The sequence below is a fragment of the Canis lupus genome, chromosome 5, assembly GCF_048164855.1.
Source record: "Canis lupus baileyi chromosome 5, mCanLup2.hap1, whole genome shotgun sequence".
Classification (NCBI taxonomy): domain Eukaryota; kingdom Metazoa; phylum Chordata; class Mammalia; order Carnivora; family Canidae; genus Canis; species Canis lupus.
The window spans coordinates 46336271-46351242 of NC_132842.1; the positions used below are offsets into that span (position 1 = coordinate 46336271).

General features: G+C 38.8%; 1 protein-coding gene across 2 annotated transcripts in view; it reads left to right on the forward strand.

Annotated features, from left to right (window-relative positions):
• RAB3C (RAB3C, member RAS oncogene family) overlaps positions 1-14972 on the forward strand; it is a 272146-nt gene that overhangs the window by 210434 nt on the left and 46740 nt on the right. For both annotated transcript variants that reach the window (XM_072826518.1, XM_072826517.1), the window contains exon 4: positions 8831-8955. In XM_072826518.1, coding sequence (XP_072682619.1) covers positions 8831-8955 — 125 coding nt within the window. The remainder of the gene's footprint in view (positions 1-8830; positions 8956-14972) is intronic.

Sequence of the window (14972 nt, forward strand, 5' to 3'; positions counted from 1 at the left end):
CCTATCAGCAAGAAATCATTTGTATTACTACCTGTTTTCTACCATCTACAGACCTGGAAAGTAGCCCAAAGACCATAAAAGCAGAGATGACCCAGAAAGATGTACTAGACAGGACCCCCAGTAACCTTTTCTGCCTCCTTCAAAGTCTTTCAGTTTTTCTCTGACTGGGTTCTCAAAAGAGTAGGCTAGTGATAGAGGAATCAAGAGAGGATGTAACTATATCCAGTTGTCTCCTTGCCCTGCCTGAAAAGGAAACTTCACAGTGTTAGTCTTCAAAGGGTCCACACGGACATTTCCCCTTTTCCTATCTCTATCCTCTTAATACCCACTTACCCTTTTCCTGCTGCTCTGATTTCAAAAGTCTCATTTACAAACTCCACTTTTCCCACAGGAAGAGGGAGTCCCCCGCCCCTACTTTCACCCCCACCCCTGCTCCTACCTCAATGTCTTGGAAACCTCTGTGCTCATGCTTTGGCTGAATATGTATGGAGATTGTCTTCAAAGGAGAGGTAGAAGGTTCTGGCATCTGAGTGAGGGCAGAGCAGATGCTAGATTATTAGTTCAGCTTCTCCTTCAGCAAGCCTGATTGCTTTACAGTGAGAAGCAAGCCATCATGTAAAAGATCACGAACTACCCCAGGGAGAACACAGTCTTGTTTAATTTGAGAAAAGGATATTTCTGTTAGCAAGACTTGGCCTTGCCTGTTGGGGAAGAATAACCCAGGCATTCTTGAGCAGAGGACCCAGCGAAGAGGACTGCCTGTTTGTTGTCCAGAGGGAGAGGCTTGCTCCACTTAGTTGTTTTTCTTTCTTGCAAAGAAGAGGAGGGCTGTCCAGGGGTTACTACCTCACATAAAGTTTATAAATACAGAATTTGAGATTTTGAAAAAATGTGATGATAGGTTTTAAGAGAGGAATGACGAGAACGGGCCCAAGATTGGATTTAGACTAATGACACAGAATCTGATGTGCTCCAACGTAGTTCCAGGACCCCACTGACAAAGACAACTGCTTCTTGAGCTCTTCAAATAAATGCTTTATATTGGCTCTCTGCAACAGACTTACTGGGGAGAGGCAAATGAAACAGATCCTTCAGAACATCCAGTTCTGCTCATTCCCACATGCAGCCTAATGACACTGTGTATATGAAGATTTGGGAGATGGTTTCCCCAGGAGATGTGTTTATTTTTTGTTTTTAAAAGATGATCAAATATTTACCATATGAATCTCTTACCAAGTCTTGTGTTAAATAAAAAGTAGTTACTTATCTTCCCTGTGGAAGCAGTCAGTGTGTTGTCAAAAAGGAGGCATGGGGAGCCATGGAACGTAGATCCACGTTGGCCCCTAGGTGGTTGGGCTATTTCCATCAAGTCAGCCTACATCTGGAGTCTCTACTTTGTCACCTACGAAAATGAAGGAGTTGGAGTCTGACCCTCTAAAGCAACTCTTCCACCATGTTGAGGAGCTAAGTTACTCCTTGAGGTTGAGCTAGAAGGAAAATGGGAGCCCTCCAGGCTGGAATGAATAGCTGGTCACACAGATGGCCTTTGCAGACTGTGGAGGGCCCAACACTTGCCTTTCCCTACCATGAATGCTGTCACGACATAAAAGACTGTGTTAAACTCTGCTGGCAACACGTCTTGAAAGGGATGCAGCAGGGCATAGGCATCACATACAATAATGATTCTCTTACTGTGCTTTTTAACATATATTGGCTCATATTCTTAATTAACTTCTTAGGCATTTTTGCCACATTCAACCTATCATTTATTCATTTATTTGGTCACTAATTGAGAATTGTTTGAGAATCTCCTAGGTACCAGACATTATCTTGAATGCAGGAGACCTAAAGATGAACAAAACGTTTGAGGTCCCTGCCCTCCTAGAACCTATAGTCTGGGGGCAGGATATAGACAAGTATAAAGATCCTAGTGAGTGAAGTACAGGGTGTAAGGGGCCCCTAATCCAGAGGAGTGTGTATCCTGAGACTGGATGAAAGAAAATGAGACAGCTTGACACAGAGGCAGTAAACGTGATTTAGACCAGTGGCACATGTGATGGTTACAGGTGGGTTTCTCACAAAATCAATGACACTTAAGTTTAGTGGGATACTAGTAAATGAGATCTTAAAAAAAGAGAGGGAGGAAAAAAAATTAGTTAAAGCATCTGCTAATTTCCATGATATAAATATATCACCGTGGTCAATGCAGGGTACGGTTTAACCACCAACCCACAAGAGCCGTTAATATTTAACAACAGTGCTTTTGAGCCAATAGTGCCAGCTCCAAACAATGTTGGTGCCTTTTATTTGGGCAAGCCCCTTCAAAGTATCTTAGTAGGGGTTCTTCTGGTAGTAGGCTCTGAGATAAGAATTTATATACAAGTAGTTTATTCCAGAAATGCAAGAAACAGCCATGGGGAGCAGAGAAGCCAGCTGGGAGAGGGAAGGAAGCCAATAAAATGTGTGTTCCTAACCACAATTGATAAGTAGAGCTTAATCCTGCCTGAGAGTTCTGGGGATCACTGTCACAACTTGGGGAGGAAGGGAGCCTGGGGTGTCAGTACACCATCTCCTGTCAATTCCTGGCACAGGTCTGCTCCTGGGATGTGCTTGCCCTGTTACATTTGATCTTCCTTGATGGGCGGGCAGAGTGTCCTTGCCTTGCTTTAGAGAAGACTTTAAAGCAAGGAGCTGTAGATTTTGGCAGTGGGAAGTCAGCTAGCAAGAGCAGAAGTAGCGCAACATGGGCAGAGCACCAGCATCATCTGCTACATATGGCCTTATACTTAATTTGATATTTGTATTTTGCTTAAGTTGGGCCCTCAAATTTTATTAGTTTTAAGCCTTAAAAAAACCTGGAACCACATAGTAATAGCTCCTGTTTGTTGAAAAAAGGCAGTATATATGAGAAATTCAAAGAAATGAATTAAGGCTATGCAAGAACTGGGAGAAAGGAAGTTAGTAAGGGACCAAATTAAAATGGTAAGCCATGCCATGGTGAGGGTGTTATGTTAAACATAGTTCAGCTAGGTTTGGCTGGGATTTGCTGATCTCTGCAGAACTCAGCCAGGCTCCTGGCTTGTCATTTCTGAGACAGGCTGACGGAGCAGCCCCATTCTGGGATGGCTCTTTCCATGATGAAGAGCAAGAATGCAAGCCGATTGACAGACCTGCGCAATGCCTCTGGTGGCTATAGCTCACGAGTGGCTCACGTCCCATCGCTTCATATTCCATTGGCTAAGGCAACTCACTTGGTCCAGTCCAAAGCAAGTAAGGTGGGAAAATACAATCCATCTATAGGGGGAAAGGGTGATCATTTAGGTAAAACTACAACCGACTATGGGATTTTCACCAAAATGTTTGTAGTGATTATCTGGAGAAAGTGATTTTTCTGGTAATTTTTATTCTTACAGCTTTTTTTGTATAATTAGAATATTTCATCGGAAGGTAATAGTCTTAGCAAAAAGGGTAAACCTCTGTCTCTAACAAAATAGATCACATAGTGGGGGGAATTTATTTGAGGATACTTTTTTTTAAAAGTCTCCTTTTTAAATTCCTTTATTAAATGAGTTATGTACATATAAAAAGCCTAGTCCTTCAACTTCTTAAAACTGCTTATTAGCTTTATAGCATATTTAAATCATTACATTGTATTATGTTCCTATTTCTCTTTCCTTACTCTCTCGTTTTGAAATTTATTTCATATGCATCTTTGTAAATCCCTTGCAAATACTTTGGGTGTTAGAAAGAATAGAAGGAAATTGTTTGCTTGTTTGTTGTTTGTTTGTTTGTTTGTTTGTTTGTTTGAAACAGATTTTTTAAAACCTAAAAAAGGAAAGGTCTGGGGAGACAGTTATCCCAGTAATGTTCAGCCCCAGTTCCATATACAAATCACCTGGAGAGATTTTTTTTTATTACTGTGATGAAGTCCCTAGAGGTTATGATTTAATTGTTCTGCATTGGAGTAATTTTAAAAACTCTCCAAGGGTTGAGAAAAATTGAATAAATAAATGATTAAATTAATGAGAAAGTAACAGAAAGGCATCCCTATGTGATGAACAGTAGCAGGCTGGGAAATTTCCTTACAAGTTGGAAGTTGGCTGAGAAGCTCTAGAGCTATGTGACTCCTGAACTTCGAAGAGAGTAAGGGGAATGGATGGGTAACTATGGAGATGTATGAGCTTCAAGAATTAAGAATGGGACTGCTGTTAAGCTAGATTCAAGCTTCACTAGGTGAGGAAGAGCACAGATAGCCCAAATCAGACCCTAGGAGACAACTGCTTTTTGGGGGTCACTGATACATATTTTATAGACTGTTTTCCCAAACATTGTGATTAGCTAAGTCCAATCTCTACGAAAGCAGGTTGAATGCCTAGGAAATTACTTATATGCCCAAAATAGGGAAGAAGTAATGATGTAGGAATTTGATTAGTCTGTTTATAGCTCTCCGATCAAATGGTTCTGTGAAGAGTTGTCATATACACATAAAACATGAAGAACTCTTCATCTTCTTCTGCCTCAGAATATAAAACAAAAACCTTCTCTCTATATATTTATGGAGAAGATAAATAAAAATATAAAAACATAAAATATAAATATATGCCGGTTGTGCTTTTTGGTTTTAGCTAATGGTTTGGTTTTAGCTAATAACAGATTTTTTAATAACTATGATCTGATACTGGTAAGCTCTGAGTTAATTGCCGTTTGTAGAGTAACCATGGTGACCAACATACTGCTTCTGATTCCATTAATTTTGTTGAGATTAACCGTAAATCCCAAAGGATCTTTTGCAGTGATTCAGGAATAATCTTTTCACATGTATATTATTTGGTGACAGCCACTTTCTTTAAATGTGTCTCTAACCAACAAAGAAATAATACAGCCCTTAATGAGGTGATTAAAAACCCATCACCCAAATAAAAAATAAATTACAAAATACAGCAAATGACCAAAAAAGGTACATATGTAGAAATGCCCCATTAAGGAGGATTTATTTAACCAATACATGTTCTATTCTCGTATACCAGAGGAAGGCCATTTTATTCCAGTTAGAAATTTGCCTATGTAGGACCTCAACCTCAAGATATGAACTGGAGACAAAATTTGATACCTTTTAATGAAAAACCTTCCAATTATTATTTAAAATATAAGAATTTGAAAGGATGAGTGGAGCTGGCTTTGGGAAGAGGAACAGGTGGTTGCCTAAGCTGGGACTAATAATGTATTACATCTGTAAGGAGTTGTTTACAACGTTGAACATAGAGAATGACCCTCCCACCTAAAGCTGCCTTTGTCCTACAACAGCCCTAGAGAGTCTGTACAAAATGTGGTAGCCTTATTTTACAGATGAAGATAATGGAGCCTAAAGAATGCAGAATGACTTCCCCAAACCTACTTAGTATTAGAGCTATCTTTTCAACTGGTTGAATAAACTGCTAGGATTCTGAGTTGGAAGACAAGAGAAGAAGATTACCAACACCAGTGTCTTCTGACCTTAATTCATATTATGTCTAGATGAAATAAGCACAACTCTGGGCCATTTGAGTAGCAGAAAGGGTTATAAATGTAACGTGAATGCTTGGGTTGGAATAATAACCATTATTTCATATTTTCTTGCAAAGCAACAATCTTCAGGATTTAGGAAGGAAAGATACCCACAAGCAGCTGGGTATGTTGACTTTTATTACTGAGAGAGTCATAGAATGATGATCATATACTATTTTCATATAGGAAAAATTGCTAAGTCCCTCAGAATACATGAAAGAAATTTTGAAGCAATAAGAAGCTGACATGATGGATAAGTGTGGCTAATAGGACTATGGTAAAAGCATTGTGTCATAGTTTCATAGCTGCTTATTTTTGTCCTTGGTCATTTGTAAAATAATTTGCATCTCATAATTCATAGTATCTTAGATTCTTTGACATGTAGTAATTCATAAATCAACCAGCATGATTCTGATCCCCTCTAGCTGGTGATTGCACTTTGCCTAAAGCTACTTTATGGATGGTGGACATCATTGACAAGTCCACAGTAGTCAAACCAAAGCCAAACATTGGGGCATTTACACCTGTGATTCAAAAAATGAGATTAACCAACTTTGATGGCAAATTAATCTTCTGTACATCTCAGCAGAAATGCCCCAGACTGTAATTTTAATCAATTAAAAGAAAATGGTCTCCATTACCTATTTAAGCTTTCAAAGTAAAGGTTTTTAATAATTCCCTAGTAATTATTAAAAAAATAACATATCTTGGCAATTTAGGACATTGAGGAGGTCACATGAAACTAATTCTTAAGAACAATGGAAGAGGAATGGTTTTGATACAAACATGACTATATATATATATATTTTTTTACAGATTGCAAAGGAATGGGGAATATTGTGTTTGCAAAAATGTGTAACTTGTCACAGTAGCCTAAGACCTCATGGGCTATTAAATCGGAAATGGAGGACACCTGGATGGCTCAGTCAATTGAGCATCTGATTCTTGGATTTGGCTCTGGTCATGGTCTGGGGTCGTTAGAGTGAGTCCTACATCAGGCTCCATGCTCAGCGGGAGTCTGCTTGAAATTGTGCCTCCCTCTCCCTCTCCTCCTCCCCCCTAAAATAAATAAATCTTAAAAAAATAAATCAGAAATGAGATGCTCATACATGTTGAATAGAAGTAAGCTTTCCATCAACTTGGCTTAAGAGCACAAATAAACTGGCCAAGTTGTTTCTCCTTACCCTTCACAAAGGTATACCTAGTGAAGTTTATACAAACAGGATTGCAGAGGATGAGTTTGCCTAGGTCCACGGAATGCTAAATTTCTTCAAGCATTTGTCCCTTGTAAACTCAGAAAGCAATACACTTTATATGCTAGCCTCAACCTCTTCCTTACACAACAACACTCTTCTGTGACTCCCCTCTCACCTCTTTCTGATGATTTGATTTCTAGCTGTGCGCCAGGATAGCTTTGTCTGTTAACATATGGACTCTCTTCCTAGAGCCTTTCCAGGCATGGAAGGCTGGGCTTAATAAGGCCTATAGGAGTGGGGGATAATTGAAAAATAACCTGAGGAAATCCAATTAGATTTGAGTTCCTTTGAAAGAACCTTTGGAATTTCTTTATAAAACCATGTTAGCAGTTGAGATTTAAGGTGTCTTCATGTGTAGCATGCATTTTACACCGTAATTCACTAGAATGTATTATTTTTCATAGATCACACATAAAATGAGGTGAGAAAAATTAGAGCTTTGAATGTTTGCTTTTGTTTTCCCAATTTATGGATACATGCTGACTCTCGTTGCTAGAGGGATATATTATTAACTTAAGTATCAGAGAGGTCGTGGCTCCAGATTTTTCTGATAAAATATACCGTGCTTTGGACAGTTCACATGGGACATAGAGCATATTTCTCCAGCTATTTTAATCTCATTTGAAAACTAGTACTTGGTTCAGGGGAAAGCTCTGAAATAAAACACTATCTGCCTCACAGCTCTGCCCTTTCTTCTCAGAAGGAAGGGACTGTGATCACATTTCACTGAAAGATCTCCTGCTACAGTTTAAAGTTGTTTTCTTTTATTCTCTCTTGAAGCTGAGAACAGACTCACTATTTTCTATTTAATAATCTTGAAAGACTTGACAATTGCTAGTAGGAACATTTCTAAGCTTCTCTTTTTCTCATTTTACAAATCCCTTTATTTAAACTTTCATCCTGGTTTTTTAACATTTTAATATCCCACTCTTGACCACCCACTGAGTGATATGTCTTTCCCACCTATCTTAGATTGTTCTCAAATTTTAAAATGACCAATATAGAGGGAGGTTTAAAGAATGTGGCCTCCTTTCAACTTTTTTCTTTCCTTAAATAACAACAAATGCACAAGAATTTCACTTCTCAAACTTATAGTAAGTAGGATGGATACACATGTAAGAGCATGAGCTTGAGAACTATACTACCTGGGTTTCATTTTCTAATCTGGCATTCTATAGCTAACTGTTCTTGGGATGATTATTTAACCACTCTATGCTTCAGTTTTCTCAATGATAAAATAGGGATGATCAATATTTCTCTGATCCTCAGCATTAAATTAATGTAACCTATATGAAGTATTCAGGACTATACCTGCAAATATGAACTATTAAAATGCCATCTCAATTTCAAAATGAGAAGCTGGCTGTGTGCATCAGGATCTGTACTAGAAACTTATTTAGAATTCTATATATCCTGCTGATAGTAACTTAAACCACCAGCCCGTTTTATTGTAATTTTGATATGAACCTGGAATTTTTCTCTTAATACAGAGCATGTGAGTATATTAGTTCTTATGATCAATTTTTAAAAATTAACATCATCCGTGTATCTCCTAAGCCCTAATTGTCCTGGCTCTTTAAGTTGTTATTGTAAGAAAAGAAAACGATGCTTTTTTGTGGTGGGCTGTAAAGTGAGCAACCATCTTCAGTTTCTTAAAACTGAGGAATTTCTAGGAACATGGGGGTTTTACTGCAAAAACTAGGAATGTTGTGAGCAAACCAGGATGGCTGCCCACTCCAGCGATAGAGGTACTACATAAGTGTAGGTAAAAGAGACAAAGGAAAAAACAGTAGTAATATTAATATCCCAAATAAAAAAGAATTCTTAATACAATGCTACTATCCCCTGGATTTTTGACTCATGCAATTTCTGAGTATCTGAGAGGAGAAATTGCACTGAACTAATTAATTCTAAATGTCAGGCATTTGGGCTTCATTTTTTTTTGCTATTATCATCATGACTGGGACATACTCCTCCATTTTATGTCGTGCTCTCCTCTGATCAGTTTTTGCCTATTGTTTCTCTTTTAGGTCAACTCAGATCAAAACGTACTCTTGGGATAATGCCCAGGTTATCCTGGTTGGGAACAAATGTGACATGGAAGATGAGCGGGTGATCTCAACAGAGAGAGGCCAACATTTAGGAGAACAGCTTGGTAAGCAATAAACAAAAAAACAGAGCTTGGTCATTATTTGTAACACTCACAGTCACAGCTAATTGCTAGGATGGGCTTAATGAAAAGATTTTCAACGCTTTATTGGAAGCCAGTATATCCTTGGTAAGTAATAAGTAGATTTCCTCCCACTTTATGTGGCACTCTCAGGATCCAAGCATAATTACAAAAGCAAAAGAACCAGAATGTTGATCTAGTACCAGGTGTTGAAATTCTTATTTCTATAAGAAACAAAGGCTGAGCCTCGCCTGCTATCTCTTAGTTGTATATATATATATATATATATATATATATATATATATATATACACACAACATTGTGCATTGAGTGAGCTTCTGATTATCATGTGTGATTGTTGTCAGGTTTCTACTAGAGGAGTTTAATGGCACAGAATGGGTCACATTATAGATCCTGGTTCTGGGGACATCACTTACAAGCCTTGTTGTTGCTGTTAATGTCTTTGGACTCAATGTCCTCATCTCTCAAGAATAAGTATCATGACCCATGCCTACTTTACCAAGTTTTTGTTGATAAAACCAACTGAGATTAAAAAACAGATATTAGAGAGCTTTAGAAGTCGCAATACCCTCTTAAAACACAAAACATTGTATCTTGAGAGAAAAATGCTGGAGTGAGCAGGGTAGAGTTTTGGTGCACAGGAGGGAATCATGATTGATTTATTAGTTTAAGGTATTTATACTGAGCACCTGTGATATGCCCTGTGCTGTGCCAGATATCATGGGGCGTACATAAATGTATGATTTACAGTTCCTGGGCTCAAATTGCTTTCAGTCAAGTGAGAAATCTAGAGATAGACATTAAAAAAAAAAAAAAGGCAGAAACAACAAGACAACACAAACAAGATAATTAGCTAGGAAGTGGATGCCAAGAGGAAAGCAATGCGGGGGGGGGGGGGCGGAGGAGGCAGACTGAGAGAGAGGTGCCAGGAGGTGTGGGAGCAGAGTGGGACAGGAGGTAGGCAAAGCTCGAAGCAGATGGGACATCTGGAGAGAAAATGGGTGGAATTGAGCACAACAGCTAGAAAGTGGTGAGTGATGAAAGGACAGAGTTCATGTGGGTTAAATGCCAAGATTAGACCAGAATGGACCCTAAAGGAAAACCCTAAAGGTTTTTTGAAAAACCACAGAGAGAAGAGGAAGCTTTATGAATAAAGGGCACTATGGAGCAAGGATATTGAGAGGAGAGTAGAAACATTGGAACCTAGTGTAGTTTTATGAAAGCAGAGAGGGGATTTGGAGAACAATTTAATGTGTAGAGCAAAAGCACTGGAATTCTTATTCCCGATCCTCTTCCTCCCTTCCCCCTCTCCCTCTCCTTCCTCCTTACGCAAGAGAAAACGTTGAGGTATTCTTAGCAGGGCAGACTCTGGCTCACCAGCCTTTTTGGCCAGTACCTACAGTAAGAAGTATGTTCAAGCTAGCAACCCAGTGCATGCATATGCACAGAGAGAAAATGAAACAGAAGTTTCACCAAGGGTATTTATCCTTCCTAGATGCAATTCGCTTTGATACTTGTCTGTCCTATTCTCTTTCCCCCTCTATCTTTTAATAGTGGTCTCACCCACTATCGATTTCAGGACCTAGTGATGGGCCTCAGCCTACAATTTGAAAGCATGATTATGAAAGGGTGCTGTGAGATCTGCCTGCTGGTACTAGGCAGCACAGATGGGAAAAGCGGAGACCCTCTCAATGGGTCACAGTTGGGTCGCTCTATCATGTGGTAATCTCATAAAAGAACAATGCACAGTCCATTCTGGGAGCTTGAACATCTTTTCACTAGATCAATGCACTCGTTAGACTAAGGGCTGTCTATCACCCGATGACCACAAGAACGCTTCCACCGAATGTTGGTGGAGTTGCCCATGAGAAAGTCACATAGCTGAAATCTGGTCTCTCTGTGATTGCTCTTGAGCCTTTAGCATTTCATTCACAGGGGCTGTCTCATTCTGTCACTTTAACAACATTTTTATTTAAAATTCTGAAAAACTTGGCAATCCCCCTTAATCCTCTGAGCACCTTAAGAAGTTAGGAATGGAGAAGAGTAGATCACCAAGAGAGAAAAGAAACCCAGTTGGCACAGTGGCTTCTTGAAACCATCTCTTCTTTCCCTGTATTTTCTTCACTAGTCAGGCTTACGCCACGTTGAGGGTGGGGGATCTGCTCCACAGATATAAATTGTCTCTCTCCATATAACCCTGAAAATTGTTTGGTTCAAATAAAAATGGATTGAAGGCAAGTACTGTTTAATGTCACCAGTACAAAAGAGCCAGGTAACTGCATAAACTCTTTTAAAAAATTATTTGGGTGTTCAGAAGAGCAGGTTATGGAAGGGAACATTAGAATGATGGGAATGCATGTAGAAGGTGACCTTTCTTAGAATTAAGCCTGTGACTGGCATCAACATGAACCCTTTTAACGCAATGCATAACTGTAGGAAAGTTCCTGAAATTGTGAGGTAGAAATGTGTTATGCGCCTGTGCAAGTGCTTCCATTGGTCTCTAATTGATTTTTTTTTTTGCTCTCTAATATAACCCAGCAGTTGTCATAGCAACCAACACTTGTGCATTCTTGGAGAGTCATTTACCTCCTTTAATGGGGTTTGTTCTTCTCATGACTGCACACACTTCTACAAATGATCATGAGAGATCATCTGCATGGAAATAACCCATTCTCGCAACCCAAATTTGATTTTGATTTTAAAGGTCTTTGCTTTATTTTTTTAAATTACAACTCCATTGTCCAAGAATTCCTTTACATAAAGAGGTTAGGCACTGTTTTTAAGTGTCATTTTCACATTTCGGTAAATGATTGAAAATCACTGTTCTATCTATCAGTCTGGTTACAATTAATTCTCCATTGTGGGTAGTTAAACCCATATAACATTTGCTTATCCTAGTACGGGTACTTGAAGGAACTGAATTGTAGCTGAGCTCTTTGAAATACCTGTATGACAGTCGCCCTTGTCAGTCCAGTGTAGTTCACCAAGCCTTTGCTAAGTGTTCACAACGTGTCAGCTGCTGGTAATAGCATCCCCTACCTTCCAGGAACAAACGTAGCACCTGAGATAGATGAAATAGACAAGCATTTTTCTGGCCTTCCCTTACTTCATTGTTTGTTCTATTTGGCCCTTTGGTTACACCCTCCTTGTAAACTTGGCCTTCTTGGCTTCCATCCCATGAGGCCCTCTGTTCTCCTCCTCTATCTCCAGCCGTACCTTCTCTTTGCTTGGAAGAGCCCTTGTCTTTCTGCTTCTTGCACCTTGGCTTTCTTTCCTGGACCCACCACTCTTCATTATCCCCCATCCACATCCATGGTTAGGACTGTTGGCACAGACCATGACAACCAAATCTTTTTATTATTTTTATTCCAATATAATTAATATACAGTGTTTTATTAGTTTTAAGTGTACAATGTAGTAATTCAACACTTCCATACATCACCTAGGCTCACCACGACAAGCGCATCCCTTAATGCCCATCACCTATATCATCCTCTCCCCAACCCCCACAACCTCCCCTCTGGTAACCATCAGTTTGGTCTCTACAGTCAAGGGTCTCTTTCTTGGCTTATCTCTCTTTTTTCCTTCACTCATTTGTTTTGTTTCTTAAATTCTACATATGAATGAAGTCATATGGTATTTTTTGTTCTCTGATATATTTCACTTAGCATTTATACTGTGTAGCTCCATCCATGTCATTGCAAATGACAAGATTTCATTCTTTTTTTGTGGCTGAATCATATTCCACTGTGGGTATGCACATGTATACATATATACTACATAGTGTATATATGTACATAAACCACATCTTTATCCATCTAGCAGTGGACATTTATAAATATTGCTATAAATGTAAGGGTGCATGTATCCCTTTAGAGTTTTTGTTTTTGGTTTTGGTTGGGGGTGATAAACACCTGATAGTGAAATTACTGGATGGTAGGGTAGTTCCAATTTAACTTTTTGGAACCTCCACACTTTTTCCACAGTAGCTGTGCCAGTTTGCATTCCCACCAAGAATGAAACCAAATCTTGTTCTCGCTGCTGCCCTCTCCCTGGAGCTGCATCCTCTCCCCACCCCGTATAGCTGTACATATTCTATACTTTTGTTTTAAAATGCTTCTTTAATCATCTGCAGCTAACTCGGCCAAGTTTCCTTTTCAAGTGCACATTCATCAACCCAACTCAAGCTTGCTGCATTAGAGTTTCTGAAGTTGAAGCCAAGGAATCTACAGTTTTAAGAAATACCCTCTTACACAATACTAATTTTAGAATGGTAGCTTAGATGGCGGCAAACATTTGGACAGGGTGGAGAACTGTCCCTGAAGCTGAACATTATCCTATAGTTGATATTATCCTTTCAATGCATGTTTTTAACATTTACTACAGATGCATGTACCTGTAACAATATAGAGGAATATCTTAGATTTCTAGTTTATCTAAACAGGTTTATAAGATGGCACATATATGTGCATATATGCACAATATTAAAACTTAAGCTTTAAAGGTAAAGCTGTTTAATATTACATGAGAAAAAATAGAAATCATTAAAGTTTTCCTAAAATAGAAGCTCATTCAAGTAGAAATAAGAACAAATAATTTTATGGAAGGGAAGGGATTTGTATTCCCTTGAAATTATAGATGAAAGAATATTTGAATTTTTTTATAAGCTTGGAAAGGACAGAAAATACAGAAATTCTGAAGTTTGCCAAAAATGTAGTCAGAGAAACAAAGCCTGCAGATAAAAAAAAATTGAGAAGTGATTTTTTTATAAATAATTTGTAAGAATCCATTTTTGAAATGTTTCTATTTGCATTAATATTTCTTCCTAAATCAAGTAATAGATACTTAGTCCCTAGTACTCTGCAGCCAAACAACTGTCAAGATATTCTATGTAATTATTACTAAATTCCAGACCCATCTTTCCCCCTGGTCCAGCACAGAGACCCCATGAGGACTTGTGACATCTGTAAAATATGTTAACACTTGGCCACTTTTCCAATCTGTAAAATTTGCCTCTGATTTCACCAATGTAATGACTTACTTTGTTTTGATTGTCCATCTGACAAATATTTATTAAACACCCACAGTGACATCAAGAAGTCATAAAATATGTATCTTTTCTGTTGTGAAGCTTAACATGTGGTCTGTATATCAGAAATATAATGAACTATCATGAATATATAAATTAAACACCTGGAAAACAAGTGCAAATCATCAAAACAAGTGCAATTTGAAGAGTGGAGGAGGGGCATGGAGTTGTATGAGTAGATAGTTGCTCCTGTTTTAAGAATATGAGGACTGGGGATTCCTGGGTGGCGCAGCGGTTTGGCGCCTGCCTTTGGCCCAGGGCGCGATCCTGGAGACCCGGGATCGAGTCCCACATCGGGCTCCCGGTGCATGGAGCCTGCTTCTCCCTCTGCCTGTGTCTCTGCCTCTCTCTCTCTCTCTCTCTCTCTCTCTCTCTGTGACTATCATAAATAAGTAAAAAATTAAAAAAAAAAAGAATATGAGGACTGACAAAATTGTCTATACTCTGAAGCATACTGTTCCAATAAAGACTGGCTTAACCAAACCCTTTGAGAGTTTTGGTTGGAATAATCTGTTGAAGTAGAAAGAGGTAAATTAAAGACAAATAAATGGAGGATACTCCTTCACATCACAAAGACAAAAGGAACTGACTGTCTCTAAGTGTAGGCAGGATATATCATTATTTCATAAAAGGTCTAGATAAATCAAAGGTAGACCCACCATGGCTGAAAGAGTTTGGACTCCCTGTGAACATTTCTATCTCATTAAGGATAAGTGCACATTGACCATACTGGGCACATTTGGGCACATTGACCATACTGCCTCATATGCCTTGATATCACTGGTAGAGACAAGCTAACTGAGGTGAATGGACCATCATTATAACTCATCCAAGAAAGTCTCCCTCCTTGGATTTTAGTGAAAATGCTTTGGATTCCTGCTTGAGCCTGCAT